This window comes from Musca autumnalis, unplaced genomic scaffold (assembly GCF_047663935.1).
Source record: "Musca autumnalis isolate F117 unplaced genomic scaffold, ASM4766393v1 scaffold_1, whole genome shotgun sequence".
Taxonomy (NCBI): Eukaryota; Metazoa; Arthropoda; class Insecta; order Diptera; family Muscidae; genus Musca; species Musca autumnalis.
In genome coordinates, this window is record NW_027411644.1 from 223,616,425 (window position 1) to 223,629,782 (window position 13,358).

The 13,358-nt window shown below is 34.3% G+C and overlaps 2 protein-coding genes across 2 annotated transcripts; both read right to left on the reverse strand.

Moving 5' to 3' along the window:
* Nucleotides 1-2,219: 2,219 nt before the first annotated feature.
* LOC141389172 (actin maturation protease) lies at nt 2,220-11,617 on the reverse strand. Its single transcript, XM_073960274.1, has 3 exons — nt 10,539-11,617; nt 2,899-2,995; nt 2,220-2,839 (listed from the first exon to the last, which is right to left on the reverse strand). Exons 1-3 carry the CDS (start codon nt 11,165-11,167, stop codon nt 2,618-2,620), a joined length of 948 nt encoding a protein of 315 aa, XP_073816375.1. The 5' UTR covers nt 11,168-11,617; the 3' UTR covers nt 2,220-2,617.
* Nucleotides 3,289-7,472, reverse strand: LSm3 (U6 snRNA-associated Sm-like protein LSm3). Its single transcript, XM_073960275.1, has 3 exons — nt 7,045-7,472; nt 6,870-6,980; nt 3,289-3,515 (listed from the first exon to the last, which is right to left on the reverse strand). The coding sequence occupies exons 1-3, from the start codon at nt 7,063-7,065 to the stop codon at nt 3,339-3,341; spliced, it is 309 nt and encodes a 102-aa protein (XP_073816376.1). The 5' UTR covers nt 7,066-7,472; the 3' UTR covers nt 3,289-3,338.
* Nucleotides 11,618-13,358: the final 1,741 nt, after the last annotated feature.

The window sequence follows — 13,358 nt, forward strand, 5'->3', positions numbered from 1 at the left end:
GTAAATCGAGTCGATTCGGTTTTCATCACATACCTGTATGCTTCCTGATATAATGACCCAAAAACTCAACAAATCCTACGATAAACAACTAAAATGGCAGCTTGGTACAATAACTATCGAGGAATGAGTCCCAAAGTTAGACTCAATTCCAGGATGGACTATTGGAAGTGGATATTATAATTGCATGTAGTCATTGTATACATGACACTACTCCTTTATATTCCTCCTGAAATATGAGGCCGAAATGACCCACTATTTAGTGCCACTTTTTCATTTATCTCACACTAAAGCCTTTAGGCCTACTGTTTAAGATACGAACATCACAAACGCCCAACAATTTATGCTGAAAACTTCCTAAACTTTTTTGTCACCCACGAAATGCTATTTATTTTTAAAAGTAGGCATCCGTTCTTAGTACATTTAGGTCCAACGCTACTGTTATTTTTTGTACATGTACAGGCTATACCCTCAGCCTCTCTGTCGGCAAAGCTGACAGTTACTCTAAAGCCACACACTGAAACTTTCATACGAAACTTTTCCATTATTTTGGCGTTCTTAGGTCGATTTTCCCAATACAGTAATTTCATAAAATCACTTTAGTATGGAACTCGATCTTTAAACGCCAATACAATGGGAAAGTTTCGTATGAAAGTTTCATCGTGTAGCTTTAGAGTTACTTTGTTCAATAATGAAATAATTTAAATTTATTTACTAATTTATTTATTTTTGTAATAAAAAGCCCAATGGCCAAGGAACTATTACAATATGCAACTTTACATTTAACATCAATGACATAAAAAACTTAAAATTAACAAAAATTTTACATTTAAGGGAAACCTATGCAGAGCAACTACTCCATAAAAAACCTCTTTGATGAGATGGCAGTTACAAAAGTAAAATCATTTGGAAATTTGAAGATGTGTGTTCTTCATATTGAAGTTCAGGCGGTCATTTTAAAATTCAATTTGAATAATCATTGGAGCCTGAAGGATATACCTTTTTTTGCACTTTGAAAAATTATTTTTTACATTTCTACACGCTACACCACACCAATCCTAAAGCGTATATCTTTGCGCATTTGTATGTAATATGCATAATGAAACAAGACCCATAGTTACTTTTAGGGATATACATAGAATCACTTTCTGGGTCCATTTATGCATTTTTTGTTCCAATGTACAGATCGCATTTATTATCCGCAAAGCAACTGACATTTCGGAAGTCAGCATTTGTCATAAGGGGCCATTTTTTCAACACATTCGAACTATCTTCTGCCTTCATTGTTGTTGTAGCAGGATAAAACCTGCATAGGTTTAATGTTGGTTGGCAGTCGCTGGCCGAAACACTATGGTTTCGGGACAATCCGGTACGAAAGAACCCGCTTCCGTGGGATTGCCTTCATTGTTAGGTCCTTGTTCTTATTGCTCAACTTTTCGAAGATATTGTCGAACTTCTTCCGCTTGACGACATGTTCTATTCTTTTAAATAATGTTCTCTTACACATGTGTGAATTCACAGAAACCAATTCCGATCGAAAGTGGAATTGATTCCGTATTTAGCTTCTTCAGAAACCGAAAGTTTTTTCGGAATTTTCGGAACGAAACAACTTTTGGTTTCTCAAGTGGAATTCTTGGTCTGTTCCAGTACTGCAAGAATCTACTAATTTTTACTATTTTTTCCGATAACATAAAGGAAAAAATGTTATCGTAGTAAATAATAGTAGCTTCTAGCAGGTTCTGGAACAGAGCATGTATTTTTTTTTGGAAACATGTCACTTAAAAACACTTGAAAAATGTTGCCATATTTATACTAAATAACATGATTTTCGGAATTCACCAAATCGATCGAAATCTGAAGAAGCTAAAACAAAAACGATCGAAATGAAATTACGGAATTGAAACCACTCCGATCGGAATCTGTGACATGCCTGTATGGCTTATTTTCGACACGTCAGTTGCTTTGCTGTCATGAAACAAATCTTATGGAATTACGCGTTCTTAAATCGAGTTCCTACTAGAGAAATTTTATCATGAGATTTGTTTTATGACAACAAAGCAACTGACGTTACAGAAGTCGGCCTATGTTTGTTCCTCGGATTGATTTGATTCCTTTTTACAAATTTAAGATTACTATTAATGTAATCCAAAACCTACGGGTTTGTATTTTAATGTCGCCAATTTATTTTTAAACTTTTTGATTTCAATAAAAAATACAGGAAATAACGTTTAGTTTCGACTGTTTTTATTTAATTCGTTGCAAAAAATAAAATAAAACAAAAATTCCCTTTTCCCATGGATACGTATAAAGAAATAATAATAAATACAAATTAATTATAACAAAATATATCTCAAAATAAAGATATTTAAAAAAAAAAATAATGTACTTTCACAAAATATGTTTGTATATATGGCTAGAATATGACAATTAACATAAAACGGCAAGAATATTAAATACAAAAATTTTACAAATGGCTACTAAAAATTAAGTTCGTTGTTAAGTAGAGCAAATAAGTATGAATATACAACAAAGTACATTTTATCGTTTCTAACAACCGAAAATAAAATATTTTAACTATTTAATTTTATATAGTTGTTATAATGAAATTCTAGAATATCTTCTAACTAATCGTTGTAATTTCAAGCGGCAATCCTTTCACAATAATGGCACGTTCTCTTAAACCTAAATCTCCGCCAATACCACCAGCTGGCAGAAGAAAATCACAATCAGGATAACCCTTAGGTTGGGCAAATTCTATTAAATTTGCATTGCTATCACTCAACGATTGCAAAGACCAAACGGCAAGATTTTTAGCTTTACCATGTCGCGCTATAACATAAAACTAGAAATAAAATATATTATATTATGGAATTACAAAAATTATTATACAAATTTAATTACCTCATCTTTATCTGTAATTAGATATCCAATGATTAAAGCCCAATGAGCTTTGTGACCTGATTTTAGACATGGTGAATGATTGAAGTCGGGATCATAGCTATTTTATCATTTTTTTTATAATTAAGGAAAGCCATTTAGGCGAGAGATGCTGATAATTGTAAAATAAAATAAGTTAGTATAATAATTTCCCATTTATAGTTATATGGTATGATAACGTGTTTATCCATTGGTCCCGTTATGTATGTGAGGTTATATCAATCGACATCAACTTCGACTAAAGACAACTAAAACCTCTAAATAATTTATTAAGAAAATAAAACTGTTAACTGTTTGACAGTCCCAGTTGAAATCCGTTTTAGGTCACTTTAGAAATAAGCAAGACATTACAAATGTTGTTTCTAAATGATTTTATTATTTAAATGTTTAATGTTTTTTAAAAATTAACCCACTCTCATTGGTGGTGAAACTAAAATAACACCATCGCCTCGAACAAACAACATTGGTATAGTTCTCTTGGTTGTTTTATATACTTCTTCGTAGGTTTCTTCATCAATTTCTACAGTTGTAACAGTCTCTTCAGCGTCTCCAAGTACCATATTTAAATGTTGATCAAAGGCCTGAAAAAAAAAACAAAACATTTTTCATTGTAGACAGATAATAAAATTATAACTAAATAAATAATGAGTTTATGAACCCACGGTGTTCTACAATGCTGGAATACTTAAAGTCGTAAGAATATCTTGGTAACGGCGATGCATGAAGGATTTCAACAGAATAGGATGTATAGCTATCAGAACAGCCATATCTCGCTTATGCTGTACTGAAATACAGTGTAGTTGAGGTCAAATTTGGAACTGCCGCCATAAAGTGTGGTATACCCTGCCGACAAATTTGAAATTTGTTCGTTTGTGGAGGGTAATACCCGTATGGTACTAGAATGCAGACGGCATTTCATATTAAGCAATGACAACGGGGGAATTGCGCTGACAGTGTAGATCGATAGCTTTCCCTTACAAATGACGTCGCTTGGCAACCTGTCATTTCTCTTGAGACCCACTTTAATCGACCTGTTGCACCAGTGATAATGTTCCCGAAAATCTATCCTGCTAGACAAACATCGAAGGATGAGGTAGTTTGCTGAAGTGGTAATTGAGACTCTTTGAAAATGGAACAGTTTCATTTTCAAAGATTCTCAATTTTCAGATGTTTGTTTAGCAGGATAGATTTTCGGCGACATTATCACTGGTGCAACAGCTCGATATATGTCAAACTTCCAAGTAGAGTTTGCGGGACTAGCAAATCAACCCCTAAATCAGGGGACTGACAGTGGAAGTTGATGAGAACATTCTCCACATTGGAACAGAAACAAGTTAATTGTCAATATTTTAACTGACAACTGGTCGAACACCCTGATTAATGCAACTGGGTACATGCTCATACCTCCAGTCAACCATTTAGATAAGGAGACGAAGATTCTTTTATGTCCCATAATAATATTCAGTACTAGCTTGCATGTAACATCATCATAACAATTATATGAACCCCTAACCAGACGGGTCCGGGAGGATCACCATGATTTAGAGCCCTGATGGCCAAGCTTTGCTGTTTTCGAAGTTTAGCAGCAGAAACATAAACACCACTACTGGTTTTGCACACAAATTTTACTCACACAAATAAACTTTTTGTGTACGCGAAGCTGCGTTAGCGCATGCAGTATAAATTCCTATGCCCGCGGGCATATGATTTGTCTCTGCTGGCCATCACTGATCAGGCAATATTTAATAGCACTCGCTCAGATGCATTCGATAATGACATAATGAACATCACCATTTGTCCCAGCAAAAGGATATCAGCTACTAGACATACCGTAGTTTTAGGTTTAATGTAGCGTTGACGATTACTGGAAAATTCCTCTCAACGATGCCAAAACTTATGCATAGTGTCTTGTCAGACTCGGAGGACCAAAGCAAGTGGTATTGGAGTAATACCAGTTCGATGATTTTGTGCTACCTGAACTGGACGGGGTGAAGCAACAATGGAAAAGAAACTTTGGTAGCGAACCAAAAGAGGTGTAATTACACTATATACCTGTAAGAACTTGATTGGACCCATAGATTATACACTAGATGAATAACACTTGTCTATTGGTACTTGCCTACATCAAATTAAAATTCTAATAACCGGAGCTTATGGAAGCACCTCTAAAAAAGGGCTATGAATGCAATACTGAACTTTCGGCAAATGGGACTCAATATGAAATGTCAGGCAGCGCTGTACAACAGCTACTGAGAACATTCATGTACCCTAAGAGAGTCAGGAACAAACATTAAAGTGTGAAATCGTCTATACCTCATTTATCAAGCGATTAGATGTCGAAGCTGGAACCGAAGAAACCCACCTCTGACGGTCCTACATTTTATACAGATGGCAGAAGATACAAGTGAATACTCATACAAGTTGGAAAACAACTGTAGAATCTTCTGAGATCATCCTAATCAGAAAGGCAGCAGATTTCATATATAAATAAATCTTACTAATGCTTTCCGACAATGCGACATCAAGGGAAACGACAAAGAACACGAACTCTTTAGATATGGATCACAGTCAAGACAAGTAGGCATAAGTTGAGTTTAGGGCCCGGTTCCGGATCTTGATGATATATATACCACAGATAGTCCTTGTGGCCTCGAGTATAATGATATTCATTTTGTCTTGTACAAGTCCATACTTCCCGAGGTATAGGCCTCTGAAATTCCGAAAATTCTACTGTTTCAAGGCCGATTACTTTGAAAAATTTACAATTTAAAAGAAAAGTTTGTTCCCATTCACGAGATTTGCACCTGTCCATAGGAGAAACTCTTAAATCCCCGGCCGAAGGCCAGCTAATTAGAAAAAATATAATATAACTTTGAAGGTCCATATTTCCGGAAGTATGGACTTGTGCAAGGCAATATCTTTATCATTATACTCGGGACCACAAGGGCTATATGAAGTATATGTATCATCAAGATCCGGGACCGGATCTTTTTCCCAATAGTACTAACTTCATTCGAGCAATTGAAACGTTCTCCATTCTTATGGGCAAGAGTTGAGTCAAGCAAGAATATAGCAAACATCCTGCATGTGGTGCACTAACAATTGTTCATCCAAACCTAATAAACAAACTAGAAGGTTTGAGGGAGAAACAATACAAACACTCAAATTTGTAAGCCTGGGGATTGAATCAGGTACAAGGAAAATACAAGAAAGAACTGGCTTCATACTTATGTCCCAATATGTAGCCGGTTTTCGGCCGGAATTTTCAAACTTTCTCCTATAGACAGTGCAAACATGGCTGGACAAAAACATATTATTTTTAATATAAGGGAAGTCCATATTTCCCGAGATATAGGTTTCGATAGTTCAGAAAAACATACGATTTTCGGTAAACAATTTTAGAAAATTTTCTGTTCGCTTAGCAGAGTAGTTTTTCATCAGTTCATGGTAGAAAGCCTTAAATCACGGCCGCTATTTTTGAGGCAGCCGCTACACTAATCTTGCTCCCAATTACAAATATTGGGGGTTATTCTGAACAAAAATTCCCCGTGAGTTTTCTTTTTCTGCCGATTCAACTTAAGGAAGAAAGTGAGAAATCTCACGGGAATATTCGTTCAGAATAAACACCATTATTGAATAAATATGTTGCTCATATAATTATACAAATTTCGGAATAAATTTCCTTTACCGGCTTTTTATAGCCGACCTTCAATTCTTTTAAATTAAGAATTTTCTCTAAGTAGCAGGCCTTTCAACAAGGGAATTTTCGGAATTTCAGAGTCCCATATCTCGGGAAGTATACATTTCCCCAAAAAAAGTTATACAGCCTTGGAATCAGCTTAAAGAGCACTATCTGTGATAATAATTTGATATTTTTTTCGAATACTGGCGGTAAAGGAAAGATATGCCCAAATTTCAATGGCGATGTTACTCACATGAAGTCGTCCCCTTAGCTCTCTTTCGTTACGCATTTTTACGTAGACTTTTTCATCCAAGCTAAGACGTATCAAATCCAATGGTTCCTTGACCGGCAAAACAACTTGAGTCTGCAATAGGAAATTTAAAAGTGTTAATACATATATTATAAAATAAATAAAATAATCTGCTTACTTGTTCCTCTTCTGTGGTCATTATTGATTGTTTTATGCTTACAATTAGGTTTTTATAACAATTAGAATTTAATATTTATTAACTTTGCCGAAAAAACACTACAACTTGTTTGCAAACGCTACAGAAGTAAGCATAACCTCAATATAAACGTTTGTCAAAGACAGCTGTTGATTGTTGTCAAACAAACCAGCAATTTACGAAGCTGGCAATGCTATTTTGTTGGTTGTTGACTTGGCTAATAATAGACTGCCTCAACGACTTATGAGACAACTAAAATTTATGGGGTATTTGTTGGTGGTAGTCGGCAAAAGTTGTAAAAAATAGTGTTGGAATAAGGGAACGCAAAATTTGCACATTTTGTGGTGGTAAAAATGTAAAAACCTTTTAGTTCTGGAACACAACTTAGGTTTATACTTCGCTTATTAACATGAGTAAGCAGATATCTCTGCTTATCACTTTTTAAAAATCGAAAAAATACATAATAGCTTATTTTGAAGTACTGGTAGTATAGTCCCGGGACACACTAGGAGTAATTTCACTGAAATTTTTACATGAAAGCAAAAGAAAATGTAAAATAAAACGGTCTGTTTGTTTCATACGAATATTGCAACAAAGCAAAATTGCAGAAAACATGAAATCGTGTACACCAGTTTCTTGAAATTATGTATTTTTCCCAAAAAATGCAAGTTTCATGTCAAAATTTAATTGAAATTACTCTAGTGTGGCCCGGGACATAGAATATGCCGGAAAATTTTCAAGTCGATCGGAGAAAAATTGGATGAGATTCATATCTCAAAATGAAGAGCCCGTTTGTTTGTATTTTGTGTGTAATGTGTACTTTACACGATATGTTTTTTACATATGGATTGTCACTTTTTATATAGAAAATGTATATGCAAAGTGACAGCACATATCGCTCATTTATTCAAAGAGTGACATATTTCAAAAAATCGAGTTTCGAGAAAAATGCGTTTTAAGTTGGCGGTTGAAATTTGACTTCCCAACTTAAAAAGATTATTACACAAAAAACAAAATAACTACGTGGACCATATTTTGCAAACAGCTAGCCAGATATCTGTGCTAAATGTCTGTGCAAGATCAAGCATGATTTGAAGTGTTTTATTGCTTCATAAACTCCAAAAACTTTTGTATTGAATTATGCGAAACTCGTAGTAAATCGGCTGTAACTCGTCGAGTTTTAGAGATATCAGCATGATATCTATGAATTTGACACAAGATAAAGTAGAAGTCGTAGAAAAAATAGAAATTGCTAACTCAGAATACGCATTTTTTGAGTTATGCCACTCTTCGAGTAAATGAGCGATATCGTCGGTGTCATGCTTAAGTGTTCCATACGCCATTTTTTACTTTTTGAGATACAGGTGGTTTCTAGGGTTTTCCGGTATGCTCTTTCTAAATTTCTAGTCGGCTTTCTCCTATCTGCTCTAGTTTCCGAGATATCCACGCCTCGATGGGAAAGCATAAACTTTTTTCAGTTATAAAATTAATATTTTAATTTCTTACAAGTTTAAAGACACATTTAAAAAAATCAGAATTTTAATTTTCGATTTAATTTATTGAGGCAAATATGGAAATTTTTTGTCACTTTGTTCCATGTCATTTACAATGTTTCACATTTGTGTCATAAGTGCAGATATGGAACAAATTGACAAAAATTCTTTTTCTAGAAAAATCTCTATAATACATATTCCTCTAAATTTTTGCAAATATGTTCTTTATACCATTATTAATATTTCAAGTCAAAAATATAAATATTTATTTTAGTCAGCTCCACACAGTTGTGACGCAATACATTAAAATGCGATTATCTTAAAACGGGCAAATGGCGTATGGAACACTTAAGCATGACACCAACGATATGTAAAATAACAAATCGTGTAAAGTACCTATAAAGGCGGATCTTAAAACGCAGTTTTCTTGAATATGCATTTTTGAAATCGGTGCCAACGTTAGCTCAGAAACAAATGGATTGATCATCATTTATTTTTGAGAGCTTACGTAAAAATGTTGTCTTTAAGCAAGACAGATTTTAAAAGATCAATTTTTTCGTTAAAATCGAAATTTTTTACTTTAGGAGTTCATATTCTTTTTTTTTTTTTTTGAATGATGTATCGCTTAAAACAACAACAAACAAGGAGTTCATATAATTTTTTAATTCTGTTTCGCTTAAAAACAATATTATTAGGTTCTTAAAATGCGCACAAAAATATACGAAGATCGGGCTATTCGTGTTGAGCTGTCGTTACCAACGCAAAACGCTTTAACAATAATGCATTTTCATACATTAAAATTTTGCGTCAGAGATGAACTACGCGATCTGGCAATATATCATCGTAGTATGCAATAGCTCAATCGTTTTGAATGCTCGAATTTTGTAATGGACATGGTCCTGAGAATTCCACAAGCAGCAAATCGTAAACCACTTTATTGAATACAAATAGCCCCTGACATTGCCAGCAATTTTATAAATCTAAATTTTCTCTTTCAGATCACTTGAATCTAACCATCATCAACAGTCATTAGCGTATGTCACCATCATGACATCTACTGGTGGAATGTAGAGTCACACATGATATAGATTGTCGATTTTTACGTTTCGTAATTAGAAGACAAGGAGGGACATCATTTGGAAGGATGAATTTATAATGTCGGAAATCAACATTGAATGATCGACCGTATCGAAATCCTTTGGCTAGTTGAGAGCAGCCACATCAAAGGTTATTCATATAGAACGATTTTACTCTTTTCATTGGTAAAACAAGATAGTTACCTAGTTGCCGATTTTTGATAAGGGGTCTGTAACCAGGACAGTTCAAGCACACACTGTATTTAATCTTCACAGGCCAGGATAGGCCGTGCCAAAGAATAGTGCTAATTGTTCTCGGTCTGTAAAAAATTCTTTGATAATTTCATCGAGTATTTGGATAGTTTAAGATTATACTACTTTTTAGTAGACCTTACAGCAATAGTCCATGCAAGGAATATGCAAATATCCACAACTATATACACAATTAAGTTGAAAGAATGTCCTCATTCTATGTCCCAACTAATCTTTAAAAATCTTTTGTTTTGGCATGTATATAGTATTTGGCGGAAACTTAATCCTCTGATAAAACAATCCAAAACTCTTGCTTTATTCCCCACATTTCGTGTTCGAAATATTTTGATTTTTCCGATTAGAGTTACTTGACCCTGCAAATATTTAGTGTTTCTTCGTTTATATCTTCTTTAGTCTCTTATTTCACCTTTCTAAACATTAATTCTTAAACTTTTATTAGCAGACAGCAAAAACTTTTAAATCAAAAATTCTTCCAACGTACATATTCAACACATAAAACATCATAGTCTGTTCACGCCGTCAAGGCGTATATTCTATAAATATAATCAAAACAATAAAACAATGCATTGCATCTTACTTACATATACGAAATCTCTAAAAATAGAATGTTTTTGTTTGTTTTAAAAAAGGATACGGTACAAATAAACAAGCTCCCTGCTGCACTAGTGCATCTCTGACCTTGGCACAATTTAAACGACCTTCATGCATTTCGCATTCGATGGGCCTGTGATGAACAGCTGTTAGTTGTTGAGGTGTTGTTGTTATTGTTGTCGTTGATTCTGTCTTTCGGTGGCTATGGCGGATATCTGTGTCATTGGCATTTAAATTACTACATTTCTGGGTGTCGTTGTCGTCAATGTTGTTGTTGTTGTTATTGATAATGGGCAAGTAATCACAGATCAATTGAAACAAATTGCGAGCACTAAACATTTCACCATTATAAGTGTAATGCCTTTCTTTGGCCTCTTGTAGCAGAACAGTGGGAGGTAGCAAACCTCCTAGCAGCATGCTAACCGCTGTCAACCCACACGTTGGACCCACCTGTAGTATACTATTAATATTATAGTATGCACATGATTTAGGCTTCCTCGTTGTACAAATCCTGGCAAGAAAACAGGCCTTTTGCAGTTCCGGTTGATCGATTGACCATAAACATTCTTCTAGTTGTGGCTTTTGTCGTTTGACCGTTGAATCGTTCGAATTATTGGTGGCACATTGCAGAGTAGGTGGAGCGGGTGGTTGTGGTGCAGTTGCGGATGACATGTGAACGGGATGGTGTTTTTGTTATATAATTTATCACAGAAAATAATTGATCTACTTTTGTTATTTTTGATGAAAGAACGAACGCATGTAGTACGCACTCACTCACTTTCCCGACAACGATGACACACTTCACGACACTTCACTTCACTGCCAATGACAACATTTGTATCTTGCTTTTTTGGCCTTTTCTCTGTTGGCTTTTGTTATCTTGCGGTCTACGTTTTTGGTGTCATCTTTTTACATATTTTTCTATTCTATTCCGGTTCAAATGGCCACAACACTTGAGAGCTTTCTCTTGCCGCACACGACAACAACAGAAACACAAAATAAGTTTATTAGTTTTTCTCCACTTATTATTTTGTTATGTATTTTGATGGGGCCAAACAAACAACAGCTGATGCAAAGATTTGGGGAGACAGCGAGTTGCCACACGTGAAAATTTTGACTGTTACAAAAATCAATTGTTTAGTTGTGGCAATACCATTGGCTTTGATTTATATTTGTATGGCAATGTTCCTCCATAAAACTCTAAAATTTATTTAATTTAAATTAATTTAATTAAATTGTTTAATTTAATTAGTAAAACAATCCAAAATTACGATGCTTACAATCGGTTTAGTTTTAAACTCTTGGGAAGTTCAAAATCCTTGTTTTTTTAGTCAAAGTTTAGTCAAAATAAAGTTTCACTTTGACACTATCTATATATAGAGTGATAATTAACTATAAACAAATCGGAATTTTTGAAGTCAAAGCCCAGATCAGTAGTGCGATTCTCTAACACATTTTTTGAGTTACCGACAAAAATCGGTAAAATTAAAACGCAAAATTATGAATTAAAAGTTCAAATAAAAGTTGACAACACTCTTGCTATCGGTAGAAATTTTCGACTACTTTTTATTCGTCGCTAACTTACCGAAAAACATCGGTAATTACCGAAATTATAAGCATTTTAATTTTACCAACAATTGTCGGTAACTCAAAAAATGAGTTAGAGAATCGCACTACTGGACGGTCAAAGCTCAGTTTTAGACGGTCAAAAATATTATCAGAACGGGAGGAGTGTAACATAACTAATATAGTTAAAACAAACAGTCCGATAATTACTTCGAAAATTGTTGAAAATGTGAAAATGGCATCCAAAAAAAGTATTTGTGCACAAACCGCCAGAAAAATACTGCATAAAGCTGGATACCACGGTATAGTCGCACGGCTAAAGCCGTACATATCACTAGTGAACAGGCAGAAGCTTATTCAATTTGCTAATAAATACATAAACAAGGCTCCAGTATTCGGGAATCAAGTCATATTTTTGGACGAAAGCATGTTCTATATGTTTGCAATGAAAGGACTTCAAACTGTTTAGAGAAAGCTCGAACAGAGCTTGAAAAACAAAATCTTGTTTTACACTGTAAAAAATGGCGAGGGTGCTGTTTTGTATTTATTGAATCGACAATGGACAAGTATGGTTACCTAAACATCATGAAGCGCAATTTGAACCAAAATGCAGAAGAACTTGGCTTAACTACAAAATTTTGGTTGCAACAACATAACGTTTCAAAGCATACTGCTGAGATTGTAAGGTTTTGGCTCCTATATAATGCCCAGATATTGGTTTTGACGTAGAAATTCCGGTTTGTTTATAGTTAATTGTCACTCTATATATAGACTTTTATATTCTACCTACAGTTTCGCCAATATTTCGATAGCTTTTTCCATAATTTACCTAGAATTTTCCTTTTATCGATGCCAATTTTTTTGCCCTTGTTTTCCATTCTTGAAATAACTTACTTTTTTCAGTTAAGTGTGCAAACGACCTCACATAATTACCAGTTGTGACAATATTGCTTAAAAATGGGAGAAAACTTCAAAAAAACTAACGGTATTATTGCAACATGCAAAGTGAACGCAGACTTTTTGGGGCTCTAATTTAGCAGTTGTAACACTTTTTTACCGTTATCTTCGTAATAATAATATATTTTCTGGAATTTTTCTTTTTATTCTGGTACTAAAGAGTGCCAATAACATATTTATGAAAGAAAAACTGATCTCATTTACCTATTTATTAAAGTTTTAGCATAATTTTTGAAAAGTAGTAAGGTGAACGCAGACTTTCTGGGCTATGTGTATGTACTTACATTGAGAGACGAACGCACGATTCAAACAGTATTGCTATGAAAAAAAAACATCACTT

What these genes read in the sequence shown, in the direction of transcription:
- LSm3 (XM_073960275.1), bottom strand. Translation starts at nt 7,065, where the DNA reads ATGACCACAGAAGAGGAACAA. An exon ending in TGACCACAGAAGAGGAACAA is followed by an intron (nt 6,981 to 7,044) that starts GTAAGCAGATTA and finishes TTCCTATTGCAG; the next exon opens with ACTCAAGTTGTTTTGCCGGT. An exon ending in AGCTAAGGGGACGACTTCAT is followed by an intron (nt 3,516 to 6,869) that starts GTGAGTAACATC and finishes TTTTTTTTTCAG; the next exon opens with GCCTTTGATCAACATTTAAA.
- LOC141389172 (XM_073960274.1), bottom strand. Translation starts at nt 11,167, where the DNA reads ATGTCATCCGCAACTGCACCACAACCACCCGCTCCACCTACTCTGCAA. An exon ending in GGAGCTTGTTTATTTGTACC is followed by an intron (nt 2,996 to 10,538) that starts GTATCCTTTTTT and finishes ATGATAAAATAG; the next exon opens with CTATGATCCCGACTTCAATC. An exon ending in TAATTACAGATAAAGATGAG is followed by an intron (nt 2,840 to 2,898) that starts GTAATTAAATTT and finishes TTTTATTTCTAG; the next exon opens with TTTTATGTTATAGCGCGACA.